We start from the raw sequence: 21,150 nt of genomic DNA on the forward strand, positions 1-21,150 counted from the left end.
GGGAGGTTACCATGAGAAAAAGATTGAATAATCAACGAAAGGATAACATTCTACAAGTCGGGGCGTGGAATGTCAGAAGCTTGAACATGGTAGGGAAACTAGAAAATCTGAGAAGGGAAATGCAAAGGCTCAATCTAGATATAGTAGGAGTCAGTGAAGTGAAGTGGAAGGAAGACAAGGATTTCTGGTCAGATGAGTATCGGGTAATATCAACAGCAGCAGAAAATGGTATAACAGGTGTAGGATTCGTTATGAATAGGAAGGTAGGGCAGAGGGTGTGTTACTGTGAACAGTTCAGTGACCGGGTTGTTCTAATCGGAATCGACAGCAGACCAACACCGACAACGATAGTTCAGGTATACATGTCGATGTCGCAAGCTGAAGATGAACAGATAGAGAAAGTGTATGAGGATATTGAAAGGGTAATGCAGTATGTAAAGGGGGACGAAAATCTAATAGTCATGGGCGACTGGAATGCAGTTGTGGGGGAAGGAGTAGAAGAAAAGGTTACAGGAGAATATGGGCTTGGGACAAGGAATGAAAGAGGAGAAAGACTATTTGAGTTCTGTAACAAGTTTCAGCTAGTAATAGCGAATACCCTGTTCAGGAATCACAAGAGGAGGAGGTATACTTGGAAAAGGCCAGGAGATACGGGAAGATTTCAATTAGATTACATCATGGTCAGACAGAGATTCCGAAATCAGATACTGGATTGTAAGGCGTACCCAGGAGCAGATACAGACTCAGATCACAATATAGTAGTGATGAAGAGTAGGCTGAAGTTCAAGACATTAGTCAGGAAGAATCAATACGCAAAGAAGTGGGATACGGAAGTACTAAGGAATGACGAGATATGTTTGAAGTTCTCTAACGTTATAGATACAGCAGTAAGGAATAGCGCAGTAGGCAGTACAGTTGAAGAGGTATGGACATCTCTAAAAAGGGCCATCACAGAAGTTGGGAAGGAAAACATAGGTACAAAGAAGGTAGCTGCGAAGAAACCATGGGTAACAGAAGAAATACTTCAGTTGATTGATGAAAGGAGGAAGTACAAACATGTTCTGGGAAAATCAGGAATACAGAAATACAAGTCGCTGAGGAATGAAATAAATAGGAAGTGCAGGGAAGCTAAGATGAAATGGCTGCAGGAAAAATGTGAAGACATCGAAAAAGATATGATTGTTGGAAGGACAGACTCAGCATACAGGAAAGTCAAAACAACCTTTGGTGACATTAAAAGCAACGGTGGTAACATTAAGAGTGCAACGGGAATTCCACTGTTAAATGCAGAGGAGAGAGCAGATAGGTGGAAAGAATACATTGAAAGCCTCTATGAGGGTGAAGATTTGTCTGATGTGATAGAAGAAGAAACAGGAGTCGATTTAGAAGAGATAGGGGATCCAGTATTAGAATCGGAATTTAAAAGAGCTTTGGAGGACTTACGGTCAAATAAGGCAGGAGGGATAGATAACATTCCATCAGAATTTCTAAAATCATTGGGGGAAGTGGCAACAAAACGACTATTCACATTGGTGTGTAGAATATATGAGTCTGGCGATATACCATCTGACTTTCGGAAAAGCATCATCCACACGATTCCAAAGACGGCAAGAGCTGACAAGTGCGAGAATTATCGCACAATCAGCTTAACAGCTCATGCATCGAAGCTGCTTACAAGAATAATATACAGAAGAATGGAAAAGAAAAGAGAATGCGCTAGGTGACGATCAGTTTGGCTTTAGGAAAAGTAAAGGGACGAGAGAGGCAATTCTGACGTTACGGCTAATAATGGAAGCAAGGCTAAAGAAAAATCAAGACACTTTCATAGGATTTGTCGATCTGGAAAAAGCGTTCGACAATATAAAATGGTGCAAGCTGCTCAAAATTCTGAAAAAAGTAGGGGTAAGCTATAGGGAGAGACGGGTCATATATAATATGTACAACAACCAAGAGGGAATAATAAGAGTGGACGATCAAGAACGAAGTGCTCGTATTAAGAAGGGTGTAAGACAAGGCTGTAGCCTTTCGCCCCTACTCTTCAATCTGTACATCGAGGAAGCAATGATGGAAATAAAAGAAAGGTTCAGGAGTGGAATTAAAATACAAGGTGAAAGGATATCAATGATACAATTCGCTGATGACATTGCTATCCTGAGTGAAAGTGAAGAAGAATTAAATGATCTGCTGAACGGAATGAACAGTCTAATGAGTACACAGTATGGTTTGAGAGTAAATCGGAGAAAGACGGAGGTAATGAGAAGTAGTAGAAATGAGAACAGTGAGAAAATTAACATCAGGATTGATGGTCACGAAGTCAATGAAGTTAAGGAATTCTGCTACCTAGGCAGTAAAATAACCAATGGCGGACGGAGCAAGGAGGACAACAAAAGCAGACTTGCTATGGCAAAAAAGGCATTTCTGGCCAAGAGAAGTCTACTAATATCAAATACCAGCCTTAATTTGAGGAAGAAATTTCTGAGGACGTACGTCTGGAGTGCAGCATTGTAAGGTAGTGAAACATGGACTGTGGGAAAACCGGAACAGAAGAGAATCGAAGCATTTGAGATGTAGTACTATAGACGAATGTTGAAAATTAGGTAGACCGATAAGGTAAGGAATGAGGAGGTTCTACGCAGAATCGGAGAGGAAAGGAATATGTGGAAAACACTGATAAGGAGAAGGGACAGGATGATAGGACATCTGCTAAGACATGAGGGAATGACTTCCATGGTACTAGAGGGAGCTGTAGAGGGCAAAAACTGTAGAAGAAGACAGAGATTGGAATACGTCAAGCAAATAATTGAGGACGTAGGTTGCAAGTGCTACTCTGAGATGAAGAGGTTAGCACAGGAAAGGAATTCGTGGCGGGCTGCATCAAACCAGTCAGTAGACTGTTGACCAAAAAAAAAAAAAGCAGCTCAGCATGTGTGAGGGATTGTTAAGTAAGGAGGCTTGACTGGGATCACAAGTGGTAGTACCAGCAAAGTTCAAGGAAGAGATGGTTATAGAGAGGCATGATCATGTTTTATCTAGCCGTTGTGGGTGAAGAGCAATGAATCATAGGGTGGCAGAAAAGTACTTCTGGAAAAGAAGGAAAAGCTATGTCAATCAGTATGTTACTGTCACAGAGACCACTAGAAGCAACAAAACTATTTCAGTTTATTGAGCTGGACGTATTACGATGGTTTAACCAAACTCCAGCAGTTAACTGTTTCATGCTGACTGTAATGGAATGTTTCCTTCGTTTTACTGAGATGGTGCCAATGCCAGACCAGAAGCAGTCACAGTCAAGTCACACAAGTGTTGGTGATTACATGGATGTTGAACTTTGGGATGCCAAGCACAATAATAATGGATAAAGGGACGAACTTCATGTTGGATCTCATAAAAGAGTCACATTAGTTGTCAAGAGTGAATAAATTAAGAACTAGTCTGCTTGATCCCCAGTCAAACAGAAGGACAGAGTGGGTTCATTGAACAATCAGGAGGATTACATCCTCTTCATCCATATGGACTGGGATACATATTTATCTATTTTGATGAGTGCATATAATTTGAAAGTACGCACTAGCACAGGGTTGTTGCCATTTGAGGTGATGTATGGTAAAAAGGTATTGCCGTCAATTTATATAATTAAGTTGAAGGGAACATGAATGGAGAATTAGTCCGAGAGTTTGCAGGAATGGAGAGAGAAGTTTGGAATAGAGTCTAAAAAGCAAACACCAAGGCATTGGGGAGGCAGGGGTGTCAGTGAAGTGCATGTGAACTTTACCTCAACACAAGGGGGGCCATACAAGGTTGTCTAGTGTGTGATGTTGTCAAGTCCATATAGTCAGGAAGGAAAAACAAAAACGTTCATGACATGATATCACATCCTATACCATGTAATTGAAACCACATCAGCTGTAAATGTGAAGCTACAATTGCCAACAAGGTCAACGACTGTACATGTCTGACATAAAAGTTCAAGGGAGCATCAGAACCGATCCCAAGAGGAATACCTGTAGACTCAAGGAAGAGAGAAAAAAAATAAGGAGCAGAAGAGTCAGCAACCGGAGGAGAAGGAGGAGGAGGAGGAGGAGGGCAACAGGAGGAGAAGAAGAAGGAGAAGGAGGAGGAGGAGGAGGAGGAGGAGGAGGAGGAGAACCATGCATCTTGTATCTCATATTCTTTAAGGTCAAGGAGACAGTCAATGTGTCTTATGTTTTATCATGATTCTTGCAATTTGTTTTGTGTGGATTGTTAAAGTAGTGTTGTGTACAATCACAGGCATATGCTAGGGTAAGGATTATCTTTAATTTTTATGTGAGAGATGCTGACCAGAGACAGCAGGCTTCTGGAGGAGGGGAAATGATAATGCTCCCTGTCCTCAAGATCATCACCTGGACAGATGAGTTTCGGTTTTGTCCAGTTGCAGATGGACACTAAGATTGGCATTTAATGTATGGGAACTACAGAATGAATAAGAATACTGGAAGAGGCATTCTCGGGTTAACAACGGCCAGGGCACAGTAATGGAGTACTTAGGAAGGTGTCAAGGGGTATTACAAGAATTTGCTCATGGCATATGCATGGTCGACGGAACAAATTCAGGGTGTAAAGGAAGCAGGAAGATAAGAGCATGATTAGATGTTGGTGGAAGGATACACGAGACAGTTTTTTGGGACAGTTGATGAAAATGATCTGAGTGAGCTAAACAGGACAGAGGAAGCCATGAGAGAGTTAGCAGAAGGGAATAGAGAGACTGTAAGTGGCATTCCACACAGTTTGCGAGTTTGGAGAGCGGCGAGCTGAACAATGCACATGTGCTTTGACAACTAACTAGGGAAGTATTGGATTATGCCAGAGCATCTACTAGTATTCTAAACAAGGATTTACAGGGAATTCAAGTACAAATGAAAGCATTGGAGGATAATGCTAATAAGGTTTTGGCAATTACAAGAGGATAGTGTCTGGGACACAAGAGTGGAATTAATGAGCTTGTAGGAAGCCATTCATCAGTCACTGCATAGACAATTGAGTCTGGTGGTACTGTCACGCAAACAATATCTGAAGGAATTTAGAAAGATGGAGAAAGAACTATTGCTGGAACTACAGTTAATACCAGAGCCTAACAGTTAACACCTGCCTTAGTACTATCACAGGGGAACTATGAAAGTGATAATGGATAGTGCACAGTTGTGCATTTCAGTGACAGTATCAGTGGCAGACATACACAAATCATTTAGGTGTTACACAGTACACAACTATCTGGCAAGGTTAGAAACAGTGGGGAAGTTTGAGCAGGTAAAAGAGGGTGGTGTGTTGCTGATAACTGAATATGGGGACTGGCATGTGGTAATGGCAGAGAGAGAACTACAACAATGCAAAATGGGGCAGTCACTGTATGTCCTACTCGTGAAATACAGAGGGAGGAAACGCATGTCATGCAATTACTCAGGGGCAAGGCAGATGGTCAACCATGCCACAAACAGGCAATGGAACTGAAGGCATACTTGTAGTAAGTGCATCTATATGGGGTATACTGGGTGTATAACAATATAGTAGTGATGGTGGCAACTTTTTATGAACAAGGGTAGCTCATGGAGTGAAATGCACGGAGCTAAGTGGTAGTGGTTTGTTAATTAATGGAAGCATATGTGATATTACAGGACCACCATTTTATTTATCAGCTACAATGATGGGAATTAATCACTTAAATATAACACAACTGCAGCTATATTGGACAGACAAACCTTTGGAGATGTTTCCTAAACATAACCTTACATTAATAAATGATACCAAAAAACCAAGTCTAGTTCACTCTCTGAAACAGATGATAGCGGCACAGGATGGGCAGATCACTGCTGAGCAACTAATGCAGCGCATTTAACAGTATCAATGGTAGATGGTGGGTAACCCTGATATAGTGTGTTGCACAGCCAAGTGCCAAGGTGACTCTGATTTTGTTTTGCATAGCTTTAACTTGAGATGAAGAGCCGTTCAACAACCCGATTCATGGGTAATCCAGGTTCCAGTACACTGGATCCCCCAAGTGTGAGCTGTAGAGTATTTTTTTTTAATAGAGAAAAGAATTTGTTACCCTTAAGAAAAATAGGAAGCATACAGAAAGCCATGTAAGGGGCAAAGAAGTGCAGTGGGTACAGTTACAGTAAGCAATGGACATGCTGAAACAGTTCAAACAAGCAGCCACAGAGTCTAATGTAGTATAAGAAATGTATATTTAGCCAAGTATAATCTTGGGAGTGCATTTTATTTTGTAAATCGATGGTTGAAGTAATTTACAGTGGAGAACCAATCTTGTGCAAAACCCAAGGATCTGGGTCTTCCCGGCAGAGGGGGCAATGTAGCATTGCTACCTAGTCTTAAGTGGAACTTGTATGCATTTGTAAGAAACCCCTGTGGAAAGTTGCATTAGCTACTTCTTGGTGGTAAGAGCAATGTGGTGACATGCACGTTATAGCAGTATGTACGCAAAAGGATTGTGAGATGGGCTAGCCGTGCCCTGCAAAACCTGCACCACACAGAGGTAATAGCTGGAGCGGGCAGAAAGGTGTCACCGCAGCAGGGCTAAATCCGTATTGTGAGCCACTAACCAGGCACTGGATAATATTGCAGCAAATGCACCCTGAAGCAGTATAAATAACTGTGAATTTTGTGACAGTGGCATTCAGAGCCTAGTAGCACTACCACACTGCCATGACTATGCCAGACAACGAGAGAACTGAACGTCGCTAGCTGCAGCCACATTGACGATGGAGGAATGTGTCACTGAAAGTAATAAAGTGTTTTTCTTGACCACCAGTCTATCGCTGGGCCCCACCACTCAGCCCACTCCCCCCCCCCCCCCCCCCTGCCCCCACAGGCCACTTGGATAATGTCACCTTGGGAAACCAAAGATCGAAACTGCAGATTCAAATGCAAAGATGTTGCCACACAGTGGCGACTAGATGTTGCTCCTTAGGTGACACCACTGGCTCTCCCCCATTTTACAGTTGGCATTTCTCACATGTTGTTTCAACCCCAGTGTTCACGAGCATAACCCCCCCCCCCCCCCCCCCCGTCACTATGCACTCCGTAAGGTCTCTGCTTGTGAGTTGTTAAGCACTGTTCGAAGTGTTCTGCCAACAGTTTCCCCAAAACATAATTCCAATCTAAGTTATTCATAATTGTAATTCGTAAGTATTTACCTGAATACTTAGGTCTGTGAGATTTATTGTGCAACCGAAATTTAACGGACCTCTTATTGTGTTCATGTGAATGACCTCACACTTTTCATTATTTAGAGCCAATTGCCACCTTTCACACCATACAGATACAGGTATGTTGTCCAAATTATTTTGCAGTTTGCACTGATCTTCTGGTGACATTACTAGACAGTAAATGACAGCAACATTTGCAAACAATTTAAGAGGGCTGCTCAAATTGCCTCCTATATCATTTATACCCATTAGGAAGAGCAGGGGCCCGTAAAATTTCCTTGTGGAATGCCAAATATCACTTCTATTATATGTGACTCCCTATTTGGTCATGAATATTTGCTGCTATGAGGTCAGTTATGTTTTCCCAATCACTCACATCTCAAGTGGGCTCTTGAACTAACTGTTCAAATTAATTTTCAGTGAAAGTATTCAGTATGATTTTGGATGAAGTTTCATGACTACCCTACTTTAAACAAGTATTTTTGCCAACATGTCAAGGGTAAACTGAAGTCACCACTAATTAAAATTGTATGAGAGAGGTACCTATTTGAAATGGGACTCAGGTTTTCTTTCAGCTGTTCAGGAACTGTATCATATAAGTAGAGGGGTTGGTAAAAGAAACCAATTCTTAATTTATTTTGGTTTTCAGGTATAGCCTCTATCCATACTAAAAGGAACAATTCCCTTCAGCTTCACTACAAAGTGAACAACTTCTAACAGCAGTAAGCACTCCAGTTCCAACTGTATTTAATCTATCTTCTCTGAACACCATTATGTCCTTTGTAAAAATTTCAGTTAAACTTAACTCCGGCTTTAGCCAGCTTTTAGTACCTATAATGATTTGAGTTTCAGTGCTTTCTATTAATGATTGGAGTTCTGGTTCTCTCCCAATATGGCAATGACACTTTACAACTACAATACCAATTGTTCCCAAGACTACCCTCATCCTCGTTTGCCCTGCACCCTTTGAGACTGAAGCTCTTTCAGTACTTTTTGAGACCCTCTAATCTAAAAAAACTGTCCACTCCACTCCACTCCACTCCACTCCACTCCACTCCACTCCACTCCACTCCACTCCACTCCACTCCACTCCACTCCACTCCACACAGCCCTTGCTACCTGTGTAATGGACCCCTAACCTATTAAGCAGAACCTGAAACCACACCCTCATATGGTGCAAGTTGAGGAATCTGCAGCCTAAACAGTCGGAGAACCATCAGAGGCTCTGATTCAAACCCTCCACTCGGCTATGTACCAGAGGTCTACAGTCAGTCCTGTCAATGCCAAATTACTTTAGTACGGCAGAATAGTATACTTGGTGCAAGCAGAAAAACTTCAAATATCTTCCCTGGCAATATAAGGTGTAGTGCAAAATGGGTCACTGGCCATGAGAAATTCCAGTGAGACTAGTGATGGAGCAGCAAACATGGAAGTTATTGCAACACACTGAAATAGCTGGGTACCTAAGCTGATGAAATCATTGTGACAGAGAGATATAATCATAATGGTGAATGCACAAAGTGTTGCAAGAAGGTCTAAGTTGGATGCAATAAAAACTATTCAGCACACTGACTCTGCACAATACACCCACTACCACTCCTGAATGGCAGATTTTGGACATCTTTCAGCTGCTGACTGAACAAGAAAAGCAGGCCTGATGATGTGCACCAGCAGTGCACACAAGCCCCTCCCTCATAAATAATGCTTCTGTTCTGGTGGAGTTCTATTTAGTTTTGCAGCCATCCAGCTGGGAAGGGAGGCCTAAGCCAGTCAATCCTCTACTCATCTAGTAGCCTTACATCTTCTACAGAGCAGCAGGTCCAGTCTGGAGGGACTTAAGATGCTGTGAGCTGCAGTGCTGGCTACAGGGTCAAGACTGATGAGGAGCTGTGGCTGCCACCATCCAGCAGGCCTCCTGGAGGCTTAAATAGCAGAGCTTGGTAGGAGATCATTATCTGCTATGTGGAGGTGTGATATTGCTGCCACCCACCCCTTGTTCCTGTGGCAGACATCAATGCTATCGGTTTCTCCCCTACACTGAGGCCACAGTACTTCTCTGCATGACTTTGCATAGTCAGAGCTGAGCTAGTAAATGCCTTCCCTATATTTAGTCTACAATATGGTCATGGGAGCTGTGACCATCATCTTCTGGAGGTATGTGCAGCCTCACTTGGCTTGGGCATGGCTGTATGCTATCACAGGCAAGGTTGCCAGCCTCATGTTGTCACTGTAGCTGAGTTGGCACCACAGGTGGCAGTGAGCCTATCCTGACTAGTGCGTACCATTGTGATAGACTTCGTCCAACCCTGCTAGCACAGGCCTTGCAAACATCAGTATCTCAATTGTTGTATTTTGTGGACAATAAATGTAACAACAACAAACGTTTGATGCCTTAATACTACTTTAATAATGCCTACAGGCTTCAGACAGGCATTTCCCTCAGCGATGGCATTACCAAGATTCTTGGGTGGTGCTCCACTGACCTCCTGACTTCAAACCACCACTCATTGTAGCATCCTACTCCGAGGGCACTTCATTAGGTGTCAGGAGTGTTGGTGTGGGACGGCATCTGACACTGGAGGATTAGCTGGCTGCAGTGTTCCAACTGTAGCCTCACCTATGAGTGCATCTTCCACTGTCCTTTTGCTTTGTGTGTTATGGCTATGTATGCTAGGCGAGACATTCACCGAAATACAAAAGTGACTTTTGTGAAGCTGCAGGAGCCTGCTGACCTATCAAAATTTAAAGGCAACTATCGAGAATGGCACTTTTAACCTTCCAATAGGCATGCCTTCAAGTCCGACAAGGACGGTCGCACGTATCTCGCAGATACCACTTGTTGTTAATAAACTTTATGTCTTTTTAAACACTAAATTTTTATCATAAAAGTAATATTAGGTATTATTCATAGGTTATACAAACAAAAGCAAGATAAAAAATTCATTTGAAAACAAAGTTATGTTTCAAAACACACATTTTCTTCCCACAGCTTCTCGAAGTACTGATACTTACTTTCCGTGTATGAATGTCGAATTTATACAGGATTATGCTTGAAATTTTGGTTTCTCAATATACTAAAGTTATTTAGACATTGAAATACAATCAATGCAAACATTTCTTGAATGATGTAAACAAAACATACCGTCTATATATCTCATATTTGAAACGTGTGGTTATTTAGAAGTTGAAATACAATCATTACGAAGATTTTTTGAATACTGTAAACAAATAAACTGTCCACATATTTCACATTTGAAACAGGTGATTCTTGTTTTCTTACTGACTAAACACGGCCTACATCTTTTCTTCAGAGGGTCCTGACACTGATCTTCTTCTCCTCTTCTTTGTTGCTGTTGGTGCTCATCATCTGTGTGCAACACATTTAAAACTTTTGTATGGGGGTCTCCAGTTACTTTAGTACTTCTCCTTTTTACATGTTACTGCACAAGTCTGTTTGAAAGATATCTGAGATATTTTCTTCTCTTGAGATTATTGCTGGTGTTTCCTTTCCAGATTACAAATTAATTTATGGCAGCGACATTAAAAAAAAGAAAAAATAAAAAAAAATAAAAAAAAAAAAAAAACCCACCAAAGGCCGCCGCTTTGTTTCTTGCAGCACTGAAAGACCTACAAAGTTTGTTGACAGTGTCAACACGTCCTTTTTTGTGATTATAAAAAGTTATAATTTCTAGTTTCTTTTGATCCATCATTGTGAAGGTTGGATGCCAACAAAACGTTCTTTTTTGGCACGTATGAAACAAGTGTTGCCTCTTTGCGAAAACCAAACAGATTTGAGCAGGGCTCTCGCTTTCTGGTCACTGTGAATTATTGATGAATCTGAGGCTTATTTTAACATAATGTGCCTTTTTTATGCCAATTCCTTTACCAAATCGTAATCTGTAAACCAATTGTTGGCCATGATATTTCTCCCACTGTAGAAAATGGGTGCTGCTCACCTTTTCATAACGTCAGAAGGTTTATTGCTTTCACTAAATGGACCTTCTGGTTGGGTTCCTGAGTATATTTCCATATTATATGTATAAAATAGCTAAGAGTTGACTAAAGCATAAATTTTTATGCCATATTTGCATTTTTTTTCTTTTTTCTTTTTTTTTTTTTGGGGGGGGGGGGGGGGGGCATATATTGTATGAAACCGCATCTCCCCCAGAAAAAGCCTCAAGTTTTTCATCGATTGTGACATTTTCACTAAGCGAATAGCATTTTTGGCGGTTCCCAACAAATTCTTCAAAAATAATTCTTATAGGAAGTCAATTTTTCTTCGTTCTTCTCTTGTTTCCACATCATTAAAACAAATAGATCACATTAAGAACTAAAATCTTTTTATACTCATGATGGTTAGGAAGTCATCCATCTGCCATAAGTTGTCGAGATTCAGACGATTCACGTGGTACAACCCAGCGATATAAAGCAGCCCGAATAAGGCTTTCATTTCCACTGTATCTGCCTGTTGAGCGTCCCTTGAATGAGAATAGTTATTTTGTATTCTAAGAATAAATTTCGCGGTATTTTCTACAATATGTTGAATCACTGTGTCAGAGATGAAGCATTTCCATGAATCTAGAATATTAGTCACGTTTTTCACAGGTCCAATTACTCTGGGCAGATGAAGAAAAATATTTTGTTTAGCTCACCTATGCCTGTTCCTTGGCTTTTTTTGCCATGACCAAACCTTGATTAAATTTTTACTTTTCCTTTGAATAGTTTGAAACGTTAATTTGGTGCTCTCATCTTCATCGTCTTCTGAGCTGGACTGAGCACTCATTTCCATATCAGAATCTCCATCTCTTTCCAATATGTGCTCTTCTTCATCAATGTCACTGTCCTCTACAAAACTGTTGTCCTGATCATCCTCATCATCGGTATCACGCAGAATTGCATTTATCACAGCTTCAACATCCAAAGTATTGTTTAAATTATATATTTCTCTGTCCCCAATAGTAGCTAGGAAATAAATATGAAACGAAACTGAATAAATAACATGACGCAAGCATTGAAGGTCACGCGTATCTGACACACAGTTTAATTTCATTGTTGATTCGAGACACACACAAATTCACGATATACACTACTTTAAATTACTAATAAGCATTAAAAACTTAACAATAAATAATGGAAAATGAAAAGTTAAAAACTCACATAGAGGGTCGCACGTATTCTTCAGATTAGAAACACGTGTTACTAGCTTGCTGTTTATCATAGCGTGCAGCGGTCAGAACTGATTTAGGGTAGGGTCAAATGAGGAGGCCAGAACAAAGGGGGGATTTCCCTCCTTACTGCTTTCCAAGAAAAGGTAACAAACATTGTTGCTGCATATCTGACACATACACATGCCTATCGGAAGGTTAACCTATTAGATGTCAAGATTATAATTTACCTGAGCCAATGTTGCTATGAATGACGTAGTGCCAGTTACATGTGATACTTGTACAACGGTTGGTCATGATGCGCAGCAATGTTCTGAATCTCATTGAGCCATGATAAGGCATGAAGATTAATTTTGGAGTGTCTCTAGCTGTATACTTGCAACAGTAATCCCTCACAATTTGTGTATAAGGGGCGTTCAAAAAGATACGAGCCAAAAGAATAATTACAGAAACCAGTACCTGTAAGTTAGAAGTATTGACCCTGGCTATTGAGACACTTGTCCCACTGTGACACAAGACGGTGAATGGCTGTAACTATGCCTCAGCTTCATACCTTCTTGAACGCCCCTTATATTTGTCAGATGGAGGTGACACAAAACCTGGAAATACATGTGGCAATAATGTATGAAGCAGTTGAGCTTCTGAAGGCGCAAGTAGATGCATTGTTAGAAAGTAATGTCATGTTACAAAATCAGGTAGACACCTTACAAGCCAAGAGTGGTAAAGTACATCTGAGTCAGAAGAGGCAAAAACCCTTGTTGAATTCACCTATTTCTTCACTTCTCACAGAGACTATTAGCTGATATATCTAAAATGGTCAGAATGGAAAAGCCATGTGGTTTTGTTGCTGCTATTAGGTTCCCCACAGAGGTAAAATGTTATGGCATGTGCATATGGGCCACATTCAAAAGCCAGCAACTTCAGTGTTACAAATGTGGGGAAGTAGGGCACCAAGTGCGACTGTCAAAGTAGGATACAGGATAGACAACATCGGGACAAGCATATATTACATAACAAAGGGAATGCCTCAACTGTTGTACAGCATTCCTAGTAAAATGAAATACTGCAAAAACATATGCAAAGACAGAATGCTGCTTGTTGGGCATAGTAAGAGGAAAGGAACATTAATTTTTGATGGACACAGGGGCTCACGTATTAGTCATTAGTCTGAACCTATATAGACCTCACCCACGATATAGGTCACGTGGGGTAGCCAACAATGACATGACACCATTGGGGAGGCAACACTGCTCAATTTTAGCATTGGAACAAGAGGATTTCAGGAGAATGTGGAAGTGTTGCCACATGTCAGTAAGGAGTATTGTGCAACCCTAAGACTTTACTTTCTGGATAAGCATCATGCAGAAATTGACCTTTCACAGTATACAATCGAACTCACTGGAACACCGTTTCCACTGGGCACGTCTACTGCAAGTGCTACATCACTGCAAGGTTCACCAATCATGAAGGTGGTACCAAATAAACTGCAGATGCATGCACTGAAGATCAAGTCTCATGGGAAAGTACCAACAGGCACAGGAAAGTTAGCCTGCCCAAGTGTGGGTACTGATTTACAAAGTGAAGTATTGTGTGTTGTAGAGCCAATAGAATGCAATGATGAGCTAGATAAGTCACACTGTTTTGTATGTAGAAGGTCAGTACATGTAAGAGAAAGAGAAACAGATGGTGATTATATGGTTCTGGTGAGGATAGATAATTTTGGCATGGGCAGGGTAACTCTGTCAAATGGTGTACTAGCTGCCAAGTTAGATATCCTAGACGAGGATGATTTGGATTGGTCTACTGGAGACCTTTGCCATGAGCAAACCATCAAGGCATCTCCATTACGTGACAACGTGAAACATTTAGAAGGAAGAGTTAGAACAGCGGTGAAAGCTTTGTTATTGTGATTTACGGAGCTGTTTACCCTGCTGGGATGTCGTTACCAGTAACACCAGCCACAGAACAGAAAATACCAACAGATAATGATGCTCCAGAATACAGAAAACCATACAGAGGACCATCAGCAAGCAATAATGGAGGAATTTATCGACTAGCAGTTGACTGATAGCATTACTGAACATAGTGATAGCCCATGGGGGTACAGTTCTTATCATTGTCATCAAAAAGTCATTGCATGGTACAAGAAAGCATAGATTTTTTTTGTTGTGACTACAGGTATCTGAATGCAAATACTAGCACCAATGCATATCCTACATCAACCATAACTGACATTCTCAACAAGTTGGATCAGTGTAATTTATGATGGATTTCAACAGTGGTTCTCACCATTTGGAAGTAGTTACAGAAGATGGAACAAGACCATATTTATGGTCCCATTGGGTCATTACCAACATTGCAGAATGCTGTTTGGTCTCAAGAATGCGCAAGCCATTTTCCAAAGGTTGTTTGATGGAGTACTTAGAGGATTAAAACCAAAACAGCGCACAATTTATCTTGAAGATATAAATGTGTTTTCTAAAATCATGGAGGAGCACATACAATGATTGGATGAGGTGTTCAAGAAGCTATGTAAAGCAGGTGTAGACTGGAGTTTAAAGGAGCAGTAGGCACTTTGCTGAAAGTGCCAGTGTCTTCACCAGTGCAGAAGAAAAATAAGAGAGATTAAAAATCCATGATAAAGAAATACTAGACATGTTGTATATGTTTAGACCACATGGCAGAATGACTGCGTGACATAGATTTGTGAAGTGGTGTCATCAGCAATATGTGAGATACTTTATATTGTGTGTGTCATGGTTATGATACATTTGGGGTATGCCACATGTCTCATTATTATGGTATGTTGTGTTTCTGGTTTCTTCTGCCTTGATAGTGTTATAATGATAATGACACAGGGTACCTGTCAAGCTGTACGTTTAAGACAATGACTGGAATATGCACACTTTTTTGAAAGCAGGAAGGAAATGATGCAAACGCTATGGGTAAATTGGTACAAGTAAAGTCACAAGAAGTGTCACTGGTGCCACAACAGAAAGAAACCTATTCAATAATGTCAGTGCTGCCAAAGTGAGACTCTTACTGTCAGCTTGACTAGGACCCTTCAGACTAGTGTGCAGGCATGTGATGTACAACTGTTTAGTATATGACAAAAGTAGCCAAATGTGAGAGGGAAGTTTTATTGCCACAACCTTGTTTTCAGAAAGTAGGCATGCATTGTGTGTACTTGATATTTTCTCCATAGGTGATAACAGTAAACTGTTATGAGCAAGGGAAGCCCGCAGGCAAGACAAAGATCGAGTTATGATATAGCAGGATGGCACGACCTGTGTCATAGCAGGTGCAACATTCCATCCCCCTGTCACTGTCACTGGAATGACTGTCACAAAACCAACATATTCTACTTTTTGTGTGGGATGGAAAAACTGATACATGTGTTAGGAGCCAAAACCTAACCTCCCTAAACGAGACGTTCAAACCAGACCACTTACATTCTATAGATGAATTCATAGCATTGGAAAAGGGACAATTCATTATGGAGCAAATATTTCAACACATACAACAGAATTGTGAGAAGCAATGGCTGAGCATACACTGTAAGTATCACACTTTTTAGCACTATGGTGGTTCTGGTTATGGTTTGTGTGGCCTACATCTATTGTAAGTGAAAAACTGTACTCCTTCCAGAACCCCCAGCATGTCAAATACCAGTCAAGAGGTTTGCTAATAGAAGTAAGAATAATTAAGAAAGAATTAGGGTAATGAATTATGTTAAGTGAGGAACAGTACATGAGATTGTGAATTATAGTGTGATTGTGAGTAGTGTGTGAAAAATGATTGTATTAGTGTATAAACAGTAAATCAGAGGAGATGTGCCCTTGTAAGAATATGACTTCCCTGAACAGTGTATAATAAAATAAGGTTTTAGAATTAAGAGCATAATTCAGTAACCATGTGATTTGAACTAGACAGAATGAGAGGAACCACGACCATTGTATGTAATTGTAATCTGTGCATGTATGTTAAGATTATTTCAGAGGCACCTCAGGGAAATTTGAGTGGGATTTCTTAAAGGCTGGGGGATTGTAGTACAGCATAATAGTATGCTTGGTGCAGCCAGAAGAAATTAAAAGACCTTCCCAGTTGACATAAGCATCAAGGCCAGGTGGAATCCCAGCATGAAAGGACTGCTGGTTGTGCAAAAGCAAACACGGAATGAGCTGAGCACCCTATCCAGCAAGGTAACTGAATAGCATCAAGGCAACAGAGAGATAATGTCATGATGGTGACTGCACAAAGTGTCACAAGAAAGCTGAAGCAGGACACAATAACAACTATTCAGCACAATGACTGCATAATACGCCCACTACATGAAAGGTGAAGTTGGGATACATTTCAGCTGCTGCCCGCAGAAGAAAAGAAGGGTGAATGATGTCATTGCAGCCTCACAGCAGTTGAACCCATGAGCCCATCGTTCACAAATACTACTTATGTTCTGGCAGATTTCTATTCAGTTCTGCAGCTGTCCAGCCAGGACAGGAGGCCTACATCAGTTGATTATCTGCTCATTTAGTTGCTTTACATCTTCTTTGGAGCAGTAAATCCTGTGAGCTGCAACACCAACCATGAGTCAAGACTGATTGGGAGCTATGGCTGTCACCATCCAGCATGCCTTCTGGAAGCTTAACTAGCAGAGCCTGCTACCAGATTATAATTCATCATTGTGGAGGCGTGTCACTGCTGCCTCTCACCTCTCATTACTGTGGCAGACTTTGATGCTGCTGGTCTCTCTCCTAGTGCATGGCCACAGCACTTCTCTGCATGACTTCTTGTACTCTGAGCACAGTTAGTAGATGACTTCCTCATGTGTAGTATATGACAGGGTCACAGGAGCCCTGGCCATCATCTTCCAGAAGCTGTGTGTAGCCTCACTTGGCATGGGTGTGACTGTATGCTAACACAGGCAAGGTTGCCAGCCTCGTGTTGTCATTGTAGCTGAGTTGGAACCACTACTGGCAGCAAACCTATGCTGACTCAAGCATACTGCGGGGGCTGACATCCTCCAGCCCAGCCATCACTGGCCACCCAAATGTCAGTATCTCAACTGTCGTATTTTGTGGACAATAAATGTTTGTTGGTGCTTTAATATTTTTTTTCGTAATACTTCCAGGATTCAGACAGGCATCTAATCTCTGATTCAGCATTATCCACATTCCTACATTTTGCTCTGTCAACCTCATGACCTCGAACCATGACCCACTAGTGTCCTACCCCCAGGGTGCTACATTACTGTTAAAAATCAAATGAATTACAGTTTGTGCAATATTATACATAGTAATTTGTACTGCTGTATTACTTCTGAATCTCTCAAAGATAAGTGTGTTTCTGCTTCTTTATGTCATTAAAATCAACTAGTTGAGCATGTTCAGAGTTACAAAGCTGCATTGATTCAAATATTTTAACATTCAGCATGGCCACTGCTTGTATCTATTTTCTGACCTAAGAGAATAATTATTTCCTTATCATATTTGACAGATAATTACAATCTACAGTTATGAGGAAAAAAAACACACACACACAATTAATTATTGTGTGTTACATGAAATATGCAAGGAAATGGATGTTTTCTGATTCTCATATGATCACGTTGAAGAGAATAACTTGAGATTAATAACTAAATTAAAATTCCTTACACTTCAGATAAAGCCAAAATATATTACCCAGAACAGCATCTCCCAGGAATTCAAGCCTTTGGTAACAATCTGTAAGTCTGTTTGGTGAGTAGGAAGCATGTGTGAGTGACTGTAGCAAGTAACTCCTATCACGAAATTTATACTGAATTTTTTGTTCAAATACATCATATCCATCAAGTAAGGCTTCCAACTTCCGCTCTGGATTTGAGACATTCCTGAGAAGTGGTGATGGAGGTGACTGCAATGTGCCATATCTCACCTGTATGTAATAAACAAATTAATATGCTGTGAACAGTACTATATTGTATGAAACATTATTTTACAAACCCATACTACAAAGAAATTGGGAACTACATACTAGAAGTTACAGAATCTAATTTAATGGTGTATTGTTAGATGTCAAAGCCTTTCTTTAATTATTGCAAATACACTATTCTTTCTGTGGATGTTTATTGAAATCATTTACTTCACCTTGTTAATCAAATTACTCAGCTAAACAAGTATCCTAAAGTAAAGTGATAAATATGTAAAGTCTATAATAATACCTGCTTCCAGACAGCAGTCCCATCACTGTCTTCACATACAAATGCTGGTTTTAAACTACCAACCGGTCTCTCCTCAGGAATGAGGTTTGGACTACTGCTTTTCAAAATAATTTCTTCTTTTGGAAGAACACAAATTCCTAACCATGCCATGAAAAGCAGGGCACCTCTTGGCCCACATGCAATGAGATATGCTCCAATAAGCGCTTCCACACAGTCAGCTACACTCTTGTCTGGAATACTATGTTGTGTTATCAGGTTATAAGGAATGAAGCACGGCATTTTATCAACACTGTCATACTCTTCTGCACGTATGGACACTTCACCTTCATCACAATCTCTACAACGCTGAAACTGATTGCAGCGTTCTCTAACAAGCTCACATATCTCCTCACGTGACAACGGTAATAAGTTAGGTATATCAGCACGGTTCCAGTGACTAGCAGGAATACCAGCTTCCACAAGAGCTTGTTCCAATTCACGAGGAACATAGTAACATGGTGGCAACCAATTATCATGAGGCTCAAACTTTGTAGCAATCATACTTTCTCCAAACACTTTCCTCCGTCCAAGCCTGTATAAGTTAAGATTGCTCACCTGCAATGTAAATAAGAAGTGCTGTTATGGCAACTGTTACTGATCATAAAAAATTGGAAGAGACCAAAAACGATGAGAAATATAATGAAAATATTACTAACAATCTGTATCAAACAAGGAAAGATCTAAAATCTTGACAACTATGAAATTCCCCAACACAAATTTAGAAATGTAGAAAGGAGCAAACAAATAGTTCTAACATAATTGTTAATGGCAGTAAAATGTTACAGGAAAGTTACGATGTTGAATCCTTTAGAAGATTCCTGTATTCTGTTCTGAAGTTTACTCTTTTTATTTTCTTTAAAGTGGAATATAATCCGTAATCATTCACATCAACCAAAACTTAAATTCTGCATAAAATGAAACTGACAAGAAATCAAAATGCTGTATAGTCCCGCAGAAAGTATTCCAGACAAATGAGAATATTGCAACAGTCCTGGGGTTCAACTACTCCTATGCAGATAAAATCCAGAGTTTCTTAGAGCAACTTCAAAGAAAAATTTATGTAACTACAATCTTTTTTGTGTCAAGAGAGTATTAATTATTTAATCCTTTAAAAAAAGAAGCACATTATTCAGCACATAGAGTATCTATTTATGAGCAACTTTTTGGTTCTGAAAGATGTGCATATTGAATAAGATGTAATCTTGATAGCCATATCATGAACAACAAATAGATAGACCTACAGTATGAAAAATGGTTAACAGCTGAGCTCACTGTTGCTAATACAGCAGAACAGTTTTGTACAAATTCTGCAATTGAGTAGCTGCAGTGTCACTTCACTGTCACCCACAATTTAAAAGCATGGGAGACATTTGACAGATGAAAAGCTTCAAATGTTAGCATTGGCTGTAAAGTGAACAATCTTAATGTAATTTTTGCTATGATCAATTTTACAATGTTCACAGTTCTGCATAATCCAATTTATCTTCATGAATAGTCATTTTATTGATAACGTCATCAGCACTTGTACGTTCACCTGCTTTATTTCCTCGTTGATAGTACTGGGTGTCGATGTACTGCATTGTTACACTGGTTGAAAATGGGGCGTGGAAGTTCAAAACTGACTAATGTAAATGATGTAGCCGACAGTTGCGTTTCACAGTTCTTTACTTTCACTGTTCACAACCCCCCAATATTACACAGTTACATGGCCAGTTCACTATTGGTAAATGTGATAAGCCTCATTAATAGGCAAACATCAGCATATTGATACAATAGTTTGCCATTGAACATCTATGAGCAGTAAAAACCTAACCACACAGTTCACAGTTCTTGTAGAATACTAAGGTACGTGTGACACTATTTCTCAAATAAATTGAACAGACACTGTCATTACTTGATCGAACACATGGCCTATTTGTGTTACACTTATTCCACTGTTAAGTTGATGCATTTTTATCAATTTAACTAACACATAATTCCCGTCTGAACATCGGCCATGAACTGGCTATGTAGGGACCAAAACTTTGTCCTTTATATATCATCACAAAAACAGGCACTGAAACTATACATTGTTTGATATTTAAGTTACAGAAATTACAATTAAAACATAACTCAGTCAGTTAACTGAATATACTGAAAAATTCCTCCTTTTTTAATAGTTTCTTCTACTACAAAGGTTATGCCGAATTATTTGTTTAAATAATGAAATTAACAGATATAGTCATACAAACAATACTTTTGGCAAACCTGGTAATTATTTTGGAATTAATTAAGGGCTGTCTTTACTAAAATGTTTTTAAATGTTGTTGTTGTTGTTGTTGTGGTCTTCAGTCCTGAGACTGGTTTGATGCAGCTCTCCATGCTACTCTATCCTGTGCAAGCTTCTTCATCTCCCAGTACCTACTGCAACCTACATCCTTCTGAATCTGCTTAGTGTATTCATCTCTTGGTCTCCCTCTATGATTTTTACCCTCCACGCTGCCCTCCAATACTAAATTGGTGATCCCTTGATGCCTCAGAACATGTCCTACCAAACGATCCCTTC

At 40.1% G+C, this 21,150-nt stretch overlaps 1 protein-coding gene across 1 annotated transcript in view; it reads right to left on the minus strand.

Moving 5' to 3' along the window:
- The window catches only part of LOC126183590 (endoribonuclease Dcr-1-like), a 295,755-nt gene that overhangs the window by 18,445 nt on the left and 256,160 nt on the right, over window positions 1-21,150 (minus strand). Inside the window, exons 21-22 of the mRNA XM_049925687.1 lie at window positions 18,567-19,160; window positions 18,049-18,280 (exon numbers count right to left, since the gene is read on the minus strand). Of these exons, the coding sequence (XP_049781644.1) occupies window positions 18,049-18,280; window positions 18,567-19,160 (826 nt within the window). The remainder of the gene's footprint in view (window positions 1-18,048; window positions 18,281-18,566; window positions 19,161-21,150) is intronic.

Source organism: Schistocerca cancellata, chromosome 4 (assembly GCF_023864275.1).
Source record: "Schistocerca cancellata isolate TAMUIC-IGC-003103 chromosome 4, iqSchCanc2.1, whole genome shotgun sequence".
Classification (NCBI taxonomy): domain Eukaryota; kingdom Metazoa; phylum Arthropoda; class Insecta; order Orthoptera; family Acrididae; genus Schistocerca; species Schistocerca cancellata.